A 16,814-nucleotide genomic window follows, 5' to 3' on the forward strand; every position below is an offset into this window, starting at 1 on the left:
TCTCTCATCTCTCCTCCCCTCTCCCTCTCTCTGTCTTTCTCTCCCACTCCCCCTCTCATCTCTCCTCCCCTCTCCCTCTCCCTCTCTCTCTTTCTCTCCCACTCCCTCTCTCATCTCTCCTCCCCTCTCCCTCTCTCTGTCTTTCTCTCCCACTCCCTCTCTCATCTCCCCTCTCCCTCTCTCTGTCTTTCTCTCCCACTCCCTCTCTCATCTCTCCTCCCCTCTCCCTCTCTCTGTCTTTCTCTCCCACTCCCTCTCTCATCTCTCCTCCCCTCTCCCTCTCTCTCTTTCTCTCCCACTCCCTCTCTCATCTCTCCTCCCCTCTCCCTCTCTCTGTCTTTCTCTCCCACTCCCTCTCTCATCTCTCCTCCCCTCTCCCTCTCTCTGTCTTTCTCTCCCACTCCCTCTCTCATCTCTCCTCCCCTCTCCCTCTCTCTGTCTTTCTCTCCCACTCCCTCTCTCATCTCTCCTCCCCTCTCCCTCTCTCTGTCTTTCTCTCCCACTCCCTCTCTCATCTCTCTTTCTCTCCCACTCCCTCTCTCATCTCTCCTCCCCTCTCCCTCTCTCTGTCTTTCTCTCCCACTCCCTCTCTCATCTCTCCTCCCCTCTCCCTCTCTCTGTCTTTCTCTCCCACTCCCTCTCTCATCTCTCCTCCCCTCTCCCTCTCTCTGTCTTTCTCTCCCACTCCCTCTCTCATCTCTCCTCCCCTCTCCCTCTCTCTGTCTTTCTCTCCCACTCCCTCTCTCATCTCTCCTCCCCTCTCCCTCTCTTCCATTAGATGTCTGTGCTGCCAGGGAGCAGATGCACATTGGAGGAGTGGCCTATCCCACGCTGCCCCTGCAGGACGTGCCAGCCCGCGCCCCCTCCTCTTTCGGCCAGCACTCGGCTGCCTGCTCCCCCACAGGCTCCTACGTTGGTTCCCTGCCCCCCCCAGGGCTTGTGCCCCCCCAGCCCCACAGCAGTTACTACAGCATGCCTGCCCCCCAGCACCCCTTCTACACCCGGGTGAGACGCCAGCACAACACAGCAGCAGACAGGCAGATGACTGCACCTGAACGTAGCTCAGTACACATTCATTTAGTATACAGTAGAGTAGGGAATGTTTGTTCAACGTACTTCAGAATACCAGTAAACCGGTGCCTGGCACTTACTACCATACCCTGTTTAAAGGCACTTAAATATATTGTCTTGCCCATTCATACCTTAGTATAAAAAGAATCACAGTGCAGTACCTACCTCAGTTTACCTTCGCATACACACAGGACTTGGTTACTAAGTGATGGTTACTTACCTCTGTTTGTTAATGTGACTGCCCAGCTACCTCAGAGCACCGACCTCACAAGACAGTGCCGTTTACTCACTTAACCTCATTTTGAAATGTGACAGTGCTGACCTCAACTTGAAAAAATGATTCTTCACAGTTCTGGTGTTACTTAAAATTAGGAACCCCTTTCTAATATTGAGTTCCACCCCCCCCTCCGTACACACACACACACACACCTTTTCCCCTCAGAGCAGCCTCAGTTTGTCAGGGCATGGACTCTACAGGGTGTCGAAAGTGTTCCACAGGGATGCTGGTCTATGTTGACTCCAATGCTTCCCACAGTAATGTCAAGTTGGCTGGATGTCCTTTGGGTGGTGGACCATTCTTGATACACATGGGAAACTGTTGAACATGAAAAACCCAGCAGCGTTGCAGTTCTTGACACAAACCGGTGCGCCTGTCACCTACTACCATACCCTGTTCAATGGCACTTAAATATTTTGCCTTGTCCATTCACTCACTGAAGGGCACACAGACACAATCCATGTCTCAATTGTCTCAAGGCTTAAAAATCCTTCTTTAACCTGTCTCCTCCCCTTCATCTACACTGATTGAAGTGGATTTAATAAGATACATCAAAAATGGATCATAGCTTTCACCTGGATTCACCTAGACAGTCTGTCATGGAAAGAGCAGGTGTTCTTAATGTTTTGTATAAGAATGGTCCATTATACAATCCACATGTTTTAACCATTGTCCATCTTCATCATTCCTCTCTCTCTGGTTTCCATATAGCCCTATTTTCCCAATCATGTGTATCACCTTCCCCGGCATCAATACAGCTCCCATCTTCACCCTGCCCCGACCCAATCACGCCCCTCCTTCAAAACAGGCTACCCCAGGGACCCCAATGGGCTTGTAAGTACAGAGCTGCCTGTCAGTAGTAGACCTAGCACTAGTAGCTAGTCAGTAGATAGTAGTCATAGTAACAGTTTTTTGTTGCTTTAGTGGTTAAGCACCAATTACTTGTACAATTGTTTTGATTCTGATTCTGTTTGACAATATTATTTGTGAAACACGTGTTCACCTTTCTACATTTTCTCAACACTTTTATTTTCCTCCCAAAAAAGTAAAAGGGCCTGTTTGTCTTTGTGTTCTTCATTGCGATGAATACGATCCGTTTAATGCAGCGGGTCAGTGGGTCAGCAGGTTGCCTCTGTCTCCAGGTCCGTTGTGTAAGCTTGTATGAAATGAACCCCTTTCACTCTTCAAGGAGTTTGTGTTCTACCCCCCTATACACCCCAATCTTATTTTGCTCCAGCTCTAGTTTAGGTTATTCCTATATCAAATGCCCCTTGACCCACCCCGTGCCTCGTTCTGTGCCCATGTCAGGATGTAATTGCTGAGGATCCCAGAGAGGGCCTCCCCTCCCCCACTACCACTGACCCCCCTATGGTAACACGACAGGCTGGTGTGGAGCGTTGGCATTAGCTGAAGCATCTGTGTCCTTTCATCTTGACTGTTACGACTAGCCACACACAAACACACACAAACTCACCAAAAGGCTATGCACTCACACACATGGCTAACCTTGTCCATCAACCAGATACACTAACATGGTTTGGAAAGCTGACAGGGTATGTCAGTGACAATGTCATGTCTCATGTTGACTAGTTGCACCGTGGCTCCCATGTTTGTGGCCTGCTCTGGACCTAAGTGTAATAGCTCAGTCCTGTATGAATGTGAGTCTCATTGTCCAGGAGTGAACTAACCACCATGCGAGTGCGCCCACTCCCATTCTACATACGAAGCATGTTCATATTGGACTAGTTCACAGGAAGGTCCAAGTAAGTATAGATGAGTGTCGGTGCAGAGTTTCCCCTAGGATTTCTTTCAGCAGCGATGGCAGAGATAGCGGGGGGGGGGGGGGGGGGGGGGTCTTCACTTTTTTTTTGCAGTGGCGGCCACGATTTAGCAGCACCGGTGCGCCACTGCTAGATGCACATAGGGGAAACACTGAAGATGTAATTACGTTGTAATCAGTCATAGGGGAAACACTGATGTAATTACATGGTAATCAGTCATAGGGGAAACACTGATGATGTAATTACGTGGTAATCAGTCATAGGGGAAACACTGACGTAATTACATGGTAATCAGTCATAGGGGAAACACGGATGATGTAATTACATGGTAATCAGTCATGGAGATACTGATGATGTAATTACATGGTAATCAGTCATAGGGGAAACACGGATGATGTAATTACGTGGTAATCAGTCATAGGGGAAACACTGATGATGTAATTACATGGTAATCAGTCATAGGGGAAACACTGATTATGTAATTACGTGGTAATCAGTCATGGAGATACTGATGATGTAATTACATGGTAATCAGTCATAGGGGAAACACTGATGATGTAATTACATGGTAATCAGTCATAGGGGAGATACGGATGATGTAATTACATGGTAATCAGTCATGGAGATACACTGATGATGTAATTACATGGTAATCAGTCATAGGGGAAACACGGATGATGTAATTACGTGGTAATCAGTCATAGGGGAAACACTGATGATGTAATTACATGGTAATCAGTCATAGGGGAAACACTGATTATGTAATTACGTGGTAATCAGTCATGGAGATACTGATGATGTAATTACATGGTAATCAGTCATAGGGGAGATACTGATGATGTAATTACATGGTAATCAGTCATAGGGGAAACACTGATGATGTAATTACATGGTAATCAGTCATAGGGGAAACACTGATGATGTAATTACATGGTAATCAGTCATAGGGGAAACACTGATGACGTAATTACGTGGTAATCAGTCATGGAGATACACATTATAAAAGGGCCAATATCTCAGCACTCTGTTTCCTTTCTGTTTCCTCATCCCTCTGCTCTGCCCATGCCCCACACTGCTGGAATTACAGCCTTATCTCACACAGGGGTCTCTTGTCACACACACACACACACTTGTGTGCCTATACAAACACACGTGTATACGTAATCACACTCGCACTGGCACAGTGTAACACACAGTCACACTTAGTCTGGGTGGAGGACCAGTTTTTAAGGCTTCCTCAAAGTGGAAACTTCTGCTTTTCTGTGTGGGGGATATCTCTCTTTCTCTCCTTACGCTTCTCTCTCTCAACAAACATCACGCTCTGTGCTGCTCGTCCTCTCTGCAAAGATTATCTTCTTAAAGCGCTCTATAAAAAATATATTTAATTTCCTCCTGTAATAATTCTGAACTAAATGGCTTCTCAGTTTCAGTCTTTGCTAGATGGGATGCTGTAAAAGTGCCTTTGCCTGCTGTGTTTCAAGATAATGTTTTATTGTCTAGTCTGACGTGAATGTGTCTACTGTTCTCTTGTGTTCTATGATGACTTCGGCATGTGGCCTAATGTCGTGCTCCTATCTGTCTGTCTGTCTGTCTCTACCTCTATCAATCTCTACCTCTCTGCCTGTCTGCCTCTTGTCTCTCTGCCTTTCTGTCTCTATGCCACTGTCTCTCTGCCTCTCTTTCTCCCGCCGAAGCAGTTGTCTCAGCCTTTCAGACCCAAGCAGGTACACTCATCTCTTTGGACTTCACCATCTCTAACTTTTTCACCACATCACTACCTTTCTACCTCGCTACCATTATACCTCACTTCCTTTCTACCTCACTTCCTTTCTACCTCACTACCATTATACCTCACTTCCTTTCTATCTCACTACCATTATACCTCACTTCCTTTCTATCTCACTACCTTTCTACCACACTACCTTTCTACCACACTACCTTTCTACCACACTACCTTTCTACCACACTACCTTTCTACCTCACTACCTTTCTACCTCACTACCTTTCTACCTCACTACCTTTCTACCTCACTACCTTTCTACCTCACTACCTTTCTACCTCACTACCTTTCTATCTCACCTCCTCCAACTAATATAACATGCCATGCTTTTCCCTCCACCTGTCATGCATTAGAAACATAGGCAAGAACCTTCACCCACCTTCCATATAGCCCACCTCTACATATGATATATTTAAGCAATAAGGGCCGAGGGGGTGTGGTATATGGCCAATATACCATGTCTAAAGGCTGTTCTTTATGCAATAATGTAGTTGAAAATAGTTCTAGTTGAATGTACAATAGTTCTAGAATGTCTCTTCTAGGTCATCCAATGCATGTATTATGAATTCTACTTCTAAATGAATTCAAAAAAACCCACCAGAAAGTTTTACTTGCCAAATTTGCAAGACCCAATTAAGAAGCATGATTTAAAATGCCAGCCAGAAATACTTAAGAAACATAAATAATTTGGGCTGTCATTATTGAGGAGCTCCACAGTCTACAGGATAATTGCTCTCTCTGGTGCTTTTAACAGATGCTAATATGGATGCCTCTATATAACGCATCAGGGAAAGACATGCAGATAGTGTGTTACCTGCTAAAGCCACACACACACACTGGCCTATTAGTGCAGCTGACACCGCAGTCTGTGTACAGTAGCTAACCTCCCCAAGTCAGCGTCACCCTCTGCCTCCTTTCACAGAGCGATGACAGTTACACCCCCCCCCCTGTTCTGCTAGGCTCTGTTAAGACGTGTACAGCTTATTTTCTCAAGCAAGCTCTCGCAGCAAAAGAGCAAGCACAGACGTCTTCTAAGCCTCTGCGCCTTCCTGCCCAAGTCAACAAAGCTGTTGTTTTGTTGTTGCTCAGAGAGAGAGAGAGAGAGAGAAGGGTTGTTTTGTTTCTCTGTTAGTGGGTGGCATATTAGGTTAGCTGGGAGGTTAGAGAGCATTAGGGGGCGAGGGTATTGACCACTCTTCTAGCCTCAAGGAGGAGAGCAGTGGAAGAGACACACACACGGCTCGTCTGTGTACAGTGAATAATGCACTACCATCAACAGTGTGTTCAGATTAACATGCAGACGCCCAACAGAGACCATACTGCACAGCTGGTGCCGCTCGTTACCATGCTCTAGTATTGTTACCTCACAGGTGCTTGCACTGACAAAGAGTAATGCATTTGGTTTGGAGTGTTTTGTCTTTGTGCTATGCTGTGAAAAAGGGAATAGTGTTTCTGGTTGCAGTGAATAGCTACTCCAGTGTTAACCACCATTAATGTTAAGCTAGCTGTGGTTGTTGAAATGTTGTTCTATGGTTGTTGAAGCGTTGTGCTAACAGTTTGCGCTAACCGTATGACTTTGCAGTGGTGGTGAGTGAGCCCTGCTATGCTACAACGTCAATGGGTGATTCTGTGTGGACTTATGTGTGTGTGACAGGATTCTGCCTCTGGGGTACCGGGAACCCCTGTGGTACTCCTCAGCTCTCTGAACACGGACGCAGTGTGTGAGCGCGTCAAACAGATCGCCGGCATGGACTCTAGCATGCTGGGCCAGTATACCGCCACTATCAAGAAGGTCAGGCCTACTACACACACCATCACACACACATACATATTGCTCCTATTTATACAACACCTTAGTCAATAAAGTTTATACAAAAGATTCTAAATTGTATCCATTTGCACACAAGGTTTATTTTTGTCTATCAATATCTTGATCAACTTTATATGGCTCAACAAAACAGCTAATGTCTCTGTGCATTGAGCAGCTTCTAGTCCATTTATAAATGATCTATAGACAGTATGTCATGAAAGCTTCTAGACCACAGTCAGTCTACCCAGCTAACAACGCTTCTTGTGTCTTCATGTGAAAAGTCCTCCTTGTTTGGTGAGGTACAGAACCGGAAGTATATAAATATATGTAATACAAGCTCGCCTTTTGAGAACAGGACTCCTGTTGAAAATGCATACGTTTCTTTAACCTCTCTTAGAGGGGTTTCTTGTCATCTGAAAGAGTTCCATATGCCTCTACTTTTCTTTATTGAACATATGGCCCTACTTCAATCAACTTGTTCCTATTTATACTTATGCCTTTTTATGCCCTAATTTATACAGTATGGGTCTGTTTCCAGGACACAGATTAAGCCTAGCAGCATAGTCCTGGACTAAAAAGCTATCTTGATTGAGAATCTCCATTGAAAGTGCTTTCTACTCCAGGATTTGGCTTTATCTGTGTCCAAACCCGACCCTATGTGCCTGTATTTGGTTAGTAGTGAACTTGTCTCTGCCTCTCTCTGTGTTAGGCCAATGTGAATGGCCGGGTGCTGTCTCAGTGCAACCTGGAAGAGCTGAAGAATGAGATGAACATGAACTTTGGGGACTGGCAGCTCTTCAGAGGGATGGTAAGACAAAACCTCCACCTCCGCTCTTAAATACTTTACATCCTTATTTTATTGATTTAATGTGTACTTTAATATCAGCATCCTGATTTTTATTCACCGGAGTTGTGTTTTTGTGTGTTGTTTCTTTGTCTTCTTAAAATCGGGGCGTCTTGAGCCTTTTCTGGAGACATTGGAGGATGTTATTATCTGTTTTAAGTCTGCAGTATGCTTTGCTCGCTCCAGGGGCTGGAACACATGTAGCTCGCGTTGATCAGATGTCCGTTTGAGCCTCCTTCCACTAACTAATGTTGTGTTGCCAGAACATGGCCATCCAGCCTGAGATCTGGAGGAAGGTTATTGTCAGTGGGAGCTACAGTCAGCCAGTCTCCACGCAGTCCAGGGGTCTGATTCTGAAAACCAGTTGCACGGCTTTACAAAAACTAGCATGTTCTCCTCCTCGAAGCACATCCCAAGCTCCTCCTCGAAGCACATCCCAAGCCATCTGACGTGGACACCGGACCACTTACCCCTACAAGCCCTGTAGAGTTCAACCGAACTTCTGACATCACCATCCGTGGTGCCTTCTGCATTGAACTAAAATACTAGTACTGACTTTGTGTTTGTAACCTATTAAGATGATGGTGATGTATTGGCTTCATACAGTATCTGATGGTTATCAGGTATATTATAGATGCAGTTTTGAGTCTATTTCTGTTGGTTGTATATTGGCTCTGTAGAGTTAGTGGTTGTATGTTGAGTTTCATAGATAGTGGTTATACTGTATATTGGCTCTGTAGAGTTAGTGGTTGTATGTTGGGTTTCATAGCTAGTGGTGATACTTTATATTGGCTCTGTAGCTCGTAGTTATTTCCTATGTTGATTCTCTACCTTGTATTGTGGTGACAGGTTTACTCTAGAACTGGTAGTATATTTGCCTGTCTAAGTCATCTCTCTTCTTCCCTCTGTCTCCCAGGTGATGGAACAGCGTAATGTGGAGGGCCAGGCCCTGCAGGATGAGTCACGTGCAGCCATTGAGCAGGGCAGCAGCGTGGTCAACATGGAGACGGCCAGGCACCAGGGCCAGGGAGCTCCCCATGAGGTGGGTGACTACATCTTGAACCTCAGCTTCGAGGAGCTCAGTAACATGGGCTTGAGCCTGGAGGAACCCACCCAGACACACAGAGAGACTACACAGCACTGGCCCATGGTGAGGAGTTCAGCACACACACTCATACACACACACACACACTCAGTGGTGGGGAGTTGAACATACAAACACACTGAAACACACGGCCATATGCACACACAGTACACATACCTAGACTTTGGCACTGTTTTTGCTCATAACACAGATAAACACATTCACAGACACTTACCAAGCCATCCAAACACCCTTAAAGCACACATCTAAGCAGTCACACATCTAAGCAGTCACACATCTAAGCAGTCACACATCTAAGCAGTCACACATCTAAGCAGTCACACATCTAAGCAGTCACACATCTAAGCAGTCACACATCTAAGCAGTCACACATCTAAGCAGTCACACATCTACATTTACTCAAGCAGTCCTTGGTTGAGGTGGCGGGGGGGGGACACCACCACCAAAAGGCAGGGTCTTAGAAAATACGTTATTTTTGCTCTCTCTGCTCTCCAATAAAGCAGCGCCGTTAACACAAACTTCATGAGTTTGTGGTCATCACCCTTTCGCCCATACCAGTAACATCCATGACGAGCTCGTTCCCCCCTCAACCATAACAAAACACTTTATATCCCCTGTTCCCCTTTTCTTATCCACTCCCCCAGACGGCCACCCACCATACCCCGAGTATGTCCAGCCTCAACTTCCAGGAGTCATCCAACGACATCTGCAAGCTTACGGACAAGCAGCAGGCAGAGTACCGCGATGCCTACCGTGAGTACATCGCCCAGATGACCCAGCTAGACGTGGCCGGAGGCGGGGGAGAGAAGTCTGTCCAGCCCCACCTGGGCCAGTTCCTCCAATTCCGAGATGCCAGAAACCCAGAGGAGAATGCCAAAGACGGGTCCGAGAAGGATGGCCGTAAGCCCTCTTTCCCTACCAAGAGAGGTGCTAAAGCCACGGACGTGGTTGACACTGATGTGCCCCTGGACCCCATCAGCGAAGAGGATGAGAAGCTTGACGCCTCTAAAGCAGGCAGTTCCAAGGTAAAGGGACCAGGGCCTCGCTACCACAAGGTTCCCAGCAACGAGGAGGAGGGGTCTGGGCCGGAGGAATCAGAAAACACCCCTCTGCTCAACAAAGGGGGTGCCCAAGCGCCCAGCAACATCGCCCTAAACAAGAAGGACTCGTCCGACTCGGGTGTGAGGTCTGGCGAGAGCTCCTCAGACCACTCCCTGGAGGAAGTGTTAGTGGAAGCAGAAGAGGAAGGGGTTAATAAATTGGAACTGGAGGGTCTGGTCAAGAAGAGGGGCCTGCTGCCCAGCAGTCTGAGCGGCCTTCAGGATTCCACTATCACCCGCATGTCCATCTGCTCTGAGGCCCCGTCCGAGGGCAGCCCAATGGCCTCCAGTCCCGACGAAACCTGGTTCCGCTCCAGCTCCTCCGTGAGCAACCTCAACCGCACCCCCAGCACCACAACGCTCAACAACAACAGAAACAGCAGCAACAACGCTGCCACCACCAACACTAGCCAAGACAACCAAGACACAGAGAGCTCCACCCCAGTCCTCATCACCCCAGGCTCCAGCACCGGCTCTACCTCCACCACGAGGCCCGTCCACAACCAGAACCTGTGTGGGATCATCCATAAGAGGCCGCTGGGCACCGGCGAGACCCTCAAAGGCTGCACAGGGGCCCCTGACGCTATTGTCTTGGAGGACGAGAGAGAGAGTGTCCTGTGAGAGGGGCCCGGGCCTTTTTGGAGGAGGTACCATAGATGTTTGATGTTGTGATGTGCTACAAAAATAAATGCCTTTTACCAATCCTGTGTTACATTGATATGGATGGCAATCAAAACAGGCCTATTAATCTGTGACTTCGTTTAAAAAATATTTGAGAGAAGAAGTTGATATGCGGATCAGTAAACATCAATTTACATGAAGAGAATCACATTTTTTTCCAACCTTAGAAATATTAAATCATTTGGGTTGAAGAAATTCAATGTCCTGAATAGATTTTGTGAAATCATTTGAAAGTTAATGACGATGACATCAGACTAAAATGGAATATACGTCAAATTGAAATGGCCCTCTAATTCAATTAAGTGTGCTGTCATGTTCACTTTAGCTGTTACTAAATAACGGTAGTGAATTGTTAAATAATGGTAGTGAATTGTTAAATAATGGTAGTGAATTGTTGGATAATGGTAGTGAATTATGGAGTTGTGTGTATGAATGTTGTGTTGTGGTGGTGACATTACAGTACAGTGGTGTGTATTGGTGCAATGTGTTCTGTACTTTGTGATTGGTTACTGAAATCTGAGTTGGCTTTATGTGCTTGAAAACAAAATAAGTTTTCCTAATTTCTAGTTATCAAGTACCTGTTAATTTATGTGGCTGTGGTTTGGCGTTCTGACTGAAAGGTCTATTTCCCCAAGAATATACTGATATTTTGTGCTTTAATTTAAAAAATATTTGAACTCTAGTGTGAACAGTGATGTGGTAAACCTGAGTTTCCATGCACTACGGATGTCCAGCCGAGGTTCTGAACCTTTTTCAGAGTGCATTGTGAAGCCATGTATTTGTGAAATAATAAACATATTCTCTGAAGCTTTGCCTGAAACATGTTTTACTTCCTGCATAATGTATAACAATTCAAAACATGCTTCCGTCCCTTGAACTATACTTTTCCTATGAGCTCAAAAGTTGCCCGCTTTATTCATTTCATAATTTAATTAAATGAATATCCCTTGCTCCCATACACACTGAACAAATGTATAAATGCAGTAACATGTAAAGTGTTGGTCCCATGTTTCATGAGCTCAAATAAAAGATCACAGAAATTTACCATACTGACAAAAAGCTTATTTCTCTCAAATGTTATGCACAAATTTGTTTACATCCCTATTATAATTTCTAATTTGCCAAGATAATCCATCCACCTGACAACTGCATATAAAGATTTTTTAAAACATGATCATTACACAGGTGCACCTTGTGTTGGAGACAATAAAAGGCCACTCTAAAATGTGTAGCTTTGTCACACAACGCCACGGATGTACATCCACCCAGCCTCACAAGCGCAGGCCACATGTATGGCGTTGTGTGGGCGAGTGGTTTGCTGATGTCAATGTTGTGAACAGAATGCCCAATGGTGGCGGTGGGGTTATGGTATGGGCCAACGAACACAATTACATTTTATCGATGGCAATTTCAATGCACAGAGATACCGTGATGAGATCCTGAGGTCCGTTGTCGTACCATTCATCCACCGCTATCACTTCATGTTTCAGCAGGATAATGCACGACCCCATGATGCAAGGATCAGTACACAATTCCTGGAAGCTGAAAATGTCCCAGTTCTTCCATGGCCTGCAAACTCAAACATGCCAACCATTGACCATGTTTGGGATGCTCTGGATTGACGTGTACGACAGCGTGTTAAGAGTTCCTGGCAATATCCAGCAACTTCAGAGCCATTGAAGAGCCAACATTCCACCGATCACAATCAGACTGATCAACTATATGTGAAGGAAATGTTGTGAGGAAAAGGGTCACACCAGATACTGACTGGTTTTCTGATCCATGGCCCTACCTTTTTTTTTGGGGGGGGGGGGGTATCTGACCAGATGCATTTCTGCATTCCCAGCCATGTGACATCCATAGATTATGGCCTAGTGAATTTATTTCAATTGACCTATTTCTTTATAGAAACTTTATTTGAAATTGTTCCATGTTGAGTCTATATTTGGTCAGTACAGAATGGGTTAAGACGCAATTGCATTAGCTGGTGTCAGCGCGGTATTTTCTTCACCAGTAGGTGGCGGACTGCCCATAAAAACGCATTAGCCATGGCCACTAAGACGTGGGCATGAACTTTCACTTGTGAGGGAAAAGATGATTTGAAGGCCAAGTTAGTTGATATGTCACAATATACATATGCAATGTAATTATATTTTAACCTATTATATGCCCTTTGTATGTTGGGCACACGTATAGGCTCAATTACAAGTGTACTGTTAATTAAGGAACTTGAGCTTGCCAATGAGACTTGTGGGAAAATTGTGCACCTGAGTTTTCTACCTGTACAAATGTAACAGTGCTTCACATGCAATAGTTTAGGCTTGCATGGTAAACTGTAAATCCAATCCATTTGGATGGAGATTGTGGTTTTAGGTGCATATGGTCCTGTGTCCAGTTGTACAGTGTACAGTTGTAACTGTACACTGTCAGACAAACTAATGTGTCGTTGCCTAATATTTTCACATTGTAAAAACAGACAACACCCCGGAGATCTATGAAATGGCTCTGCGTTTTTCTACAAAATAGCCTATTCAACACTGGCAGGCCATTTAAAATGACATTGTTTTGTTAAGTGTTGAGGTTAGCAGTTTCCCGAGGAGCAGATTAATGCTGAATTATTCTCAGGTGAGATAATCGCGTTAATGGCCAAATGTCCTATACACCCTGGGAATATGCCCCTGCAGTGCACGTGTTTTGAGGTAGAATTAGGTCTCAATTCCTGAACACCGTCAAGATGACAAAGGTCAACTAGAGTCCTGCGGTGTGTGGCCTGTAAGAGACTCACGTAGTCAATAAGAATTGTATAGTTTGTCCATTGCGCCCCAAAGAAATGACTGAAGAATATCATAATTCAGTTGACAACTGTTATAAAAGATTGACATTACCACTGAATGGGCCGGTTAACGTGCTGGAATTAAAACTCGTGACAACCTGGCATTGCAGAACCATTTTCAGCCAGACATAAGTGTCAGTCTACCTTTTGCAAATTTCAGCATATCTCGCGGTCTGTAATCTAGGCTACAAGCTTCCATACAGCAGGAAAACATGCTCAAATAATGCATTTGGTTTATTTTTTGTATAAAAAAGGTACAATTTACATTATTACTTTTATAAAAAGTTTCAGCATAATTAAGTACAGCATTACACTTTTGCAGAAATGTGCAATTCCTTTAACTATACAAGATAAACCTCCGAGCGAGTTCACAAGGTTTCACTTGTTCATTTCAATTTTTACAATGTCCAGTCCTTCATGTGCCAAGAAGAGTAACAATTCTGACAAGACAGACTACATTTTAAACAGTAACTAACCAATGTGTCTTCTATTCACGAGCCAACTCCGCAAAAAAAAAAAAGACTTCAAGGGGGATAAAGGGAAATCCTTGTGACAATCTCATTTGTTTTTCTCCCAGTTTCGGGAATATAGCGCGCCTTCCATTTCAAGAAAGGACAAAAAAAAAAGTCTTAAATTAAATATGAGTGTCCGAACTGAAAACACATCACATAGATTGTCCTTTAAGCAAAGTCTTTTGATTCAATTAAAGAAATTCCAGAACCTGAGGACAAAAATCGAGGGGGAAAAAGCCCGGTTCCGAGGTCCTGTGTGTGTTGTGTCTTAACCAAACGCCTGCAAAAGATTGAGAAAGAAAGGCATGTTTAGAAAATGCAAACAGGGCAGAGATCCGGACAGACTGGCGCCAGGGAGGAAGCCGCAGTATTAAGATTTAACCAAACACTCAAATACTGAGCAAACCCTGGGCTCCAGATGTAGCCTACACACACACAGTACAGACAGACACTAGAGCAGCATAAGGCACTTTCGCACACAACTTCAGCCTACAATCTGGGAGAGAATCAGATCGTAATTGCAGTTCAACTGGCGCCTAGCCTCCGATTGCACCAATTATGTGCAGACATCTAGTAGTAATCTGAACCATTTATTTTATATTACAGATGCTCTGCATTAGACAGCGTCACTGCAGCTGTGCTATTACGACGTTATAACAAATAATTGCCTATTCATTTTTTTAAACAGTATGCAATGCATTTAGTTTATATATTGAACCATTCACAATGAGCGTGATTATACTGTCAGAAATACACTGGCGTTCATTTTATTTATATTCTGCCACAACAGGCTGTAGTAGGCTAATAGACAAGCAAATCCCAGACATAATATTGTAGACAGGTGATAAAAGCATATTTACCGCTTTAACGATGAAGAGTCCTGCTGTCATCCGTTATCAGGTCTGATGGGAACTCCGGAGACTGAAAAACAAACCTTCATTAGCACTGCCGCAGTCAAATAGGCCTACGTGGAATTATTAATGACCGTACACATTAAAAGTCCTACCCTCTCAATCTTGATAATGGCAAACATGCCTTTTGTAACAAAATGGTGTAATTTCACAATATACCATAATTACGCATAGAACACGCACTCAAATACGTTCACACCATTAGCAAAATCGACCCAACCAAATGTAGCCTAGGTCTTTGTTTATATTCTTTGGATATTTCAGACAATAGTAGGCCGGCCCATCCTTACCTGTAATGACAAGATGCTGATATCTGTATTGAGAGTTGTTAGGGGAGTCCTGGGTGTAGCTTGCCCTGGTCGCGGGTGATGGAGGCTCGTTATTGCGACATTGGAGTCAAGTGCGATCTGCAGGTCCAGAATATAGTCGATGACATGCTGCAGGATTTCCATCTTGCTTACGTTCTTGTTCTGAGGGATACTGGGCACCAGCTCCTTCAGCTTGGAGTAGCAGTCGTTCATGTTGTAAAGCAGGCTTAAAGGATCATCCACGGGAGTCTTGCTCCGAGAGATTCCCAGACTGTGTTCAGACAGATTTGCGCTGTTTTTCCGGAAAGACCTTACTGGGCTTATCGCTTTCATATTGACACTTCGTGTGAGACGTTCAGTTCGTTCGTTGAGATATTTGTTATATTATTCTTTCTATTCCTTCACAGACGGTCGGTGAGCAAACGGACTGGTTTAACAAGCTGTCATTGTGGTTTATATAGCAAGCAGGCTGGGTTTGCTACGCAGGGGTTTTATTGGTGCTGATTGGATGGATTATCTACGTCAATCACTCCCCTCGTGCCCAACCATTGCTTGAGCATGCTTCACAGTCAGGTCCCTCCTTTTTCCCGTCTTCTCAGCCAGTGAAAACGCATGTTGATGGTGGCACTGTGAGAGCACTTTTCAGCTCCGGTGGGCAATTTGGACAATTGAGCCCTTACCTGTTTCTGATCAAGAAAATTAATGATTTGTAATTTGGAACCAGGAGCTTGTCAAGCTGGAGCGTACATTTCTCTGTTGGTTTTAATGTTGTTTTAAAGCCTTTCTCAATGAATGAATTTAAGAATATTAAATACGAAATCTTAGAATGATTTGTATCCATGCGTAAATCGCGCAATTACGCATCACGATGTATTAAGGTGAAGGGGCTGATAAGTGTCACGATATCTTGCTTTATAGTCAAGATTAGGAGAGGTCTCGCTCTCACACAGTCCTTGACTGTCAACATAACACTACATCCTGGTGATTAATTTCATCATTATCTCTTGTTTGAAATTATGGGTAGCCTACACACATTGTATTTCTAAAGATTCGGAAAAACTAGGAATTGTGATTGTAAGGAATGGGCTATTAAAATTGCATTCCAGGGCACGGCATCAGATGTTGAATGAATACATTTGGACTAATATAATTTATCTCTACATCGGCTATGTATAAATTGGTGATAAGAGAAATGTGAACTTTGAATGGGTCATTAAACCGGCTGGCTAAACCGGACTTCGGACCTAGCCTATATGACATGCTTGCGCACGAATTGGATCAGTGGGGAAATATGGATTCTGAATCTGCAGAATAGGGAATATTTGAAATAATATAGGTGTATGATTATGCACATTATTGTGAGAAATCTGTGACTACTGGTCAAGGAGTGACTGTCACAATGTGTATGGGGCCACTTGGATGACATCTGGATTGACACTGTGTTTAAGGTCCTCAACACAATTTAGAAAACATTTCGTCAGGAAGGCCATTATATGACCTCAAAGATTGACAATAATGTAATTCATTGTTAAACAGATCCTTTGGTTGCGAACATGTTAAGACTATAATAGCATTCCTGTGTATAAATTAAACGCTGAATTATCCAACTGGTGCTGTGCAATGAGCTCCAAAGCGCGCGGAGTGATGCGGCACAAACGAATTGCCCCGGGGCTGTTGTGGGCTGCAGCGGGTGTTCGTTTTGCTTTGTGGATTAAATTGGGTTGCTCACAAAAGTCAATGAATTTTTAACAAACGCATTAGGGGTCATAGTGACAACGTCTTCAATAGATGAGAATGTGTG

At 44.4% G+C, this 16,814-nt stretch overlaps 2 protein-coding genes across 2 annotated transcripts in view; one reads left to right on the forward strand and one right to left on the reverse strand.

Annotated features, from left to right (window-relative positions):
• LOC109894644 (kinase D-interacting substrate of 220 kDa B) overlaps nt 1–11,496 on the forward strand; it is a 103,459-nt gene extending 91,963 nt beyond the window's left edge. The window contains 5 exon segments of the mRNA XM_031829153.1: nt 779–1,005; nt 6,564–6,701; nt 7,429–7,527; nt 8,480–8,713; nt 9,313–11,496. Coding sequence (XP_031685013.1) covers nt 779–1,005; nt 6,564–6,701; nt 7,429–7,527; nt 8,480–8,713; nt 9,313–10,389 — 1,775 coding nt within the window. The 3' untranslated portion in view covers nt 10,390–11,496.
• Nucleotides 11,497–13,498: 2,002 nt separating this feature from the next.
• LOC109894647 (DNA-binding protein inhibitor ID-2) lies at nt 13,499–15,457 on the reverse strand. Its single transcript, XM_020488275.2, has 3 exons — nt 14,996–15,457; nt 14,655–14,715; nt 13,499–14,074 (listed from the first exon to the last, which is right to left on the reverse strand). Exons 1-2 carry the CDS (start codon nt 15,344–15,346, stop codon nt 14,659–14,661), a joined length of 408 nt encoding a protein of 135 aa, XP_020343864.1. The 5' UTR covers nt 15,347–15,457; the 3' UTR covers nt 13,499–14,074; nt 14,655–14,658.
• Between the last annotated feature and the right edge of the window lie 1,357 nt (nt 15,458–16,814).

The sequence above is a fragment of the Oncorhynchus kisutch genome, linkage group LG7, assembly GCF_002021735.2.
Source record: "Oncorhynchus kisutch isolate 150728-3 linkage group LG7, Okis_V2, whole genome shotgun sequence".
NCBI lineage: Eukaryota > Metazoa > Chordata > Actinopteri > Salmoniformes > Salmonidae > Oncorhynchus > Oncorhynchus kisutch.

Coding starts and splice junctions, on each gene's coding strand:
- LOC109894647 (XM_020488275.2), bottom strand. CDS start 15,346: ATGAAAGCGATAAGCCCAGTAAGGTCTTTCCGGAAAAACAGCGCAAAT. Junction 14,716..14,995: donor TCAGCATCTTGTCATTACAG/GTAAGGATGGGC, acceptor TTTGTTTTTCAG/TCTCCGGAGTTCCCATCAGA.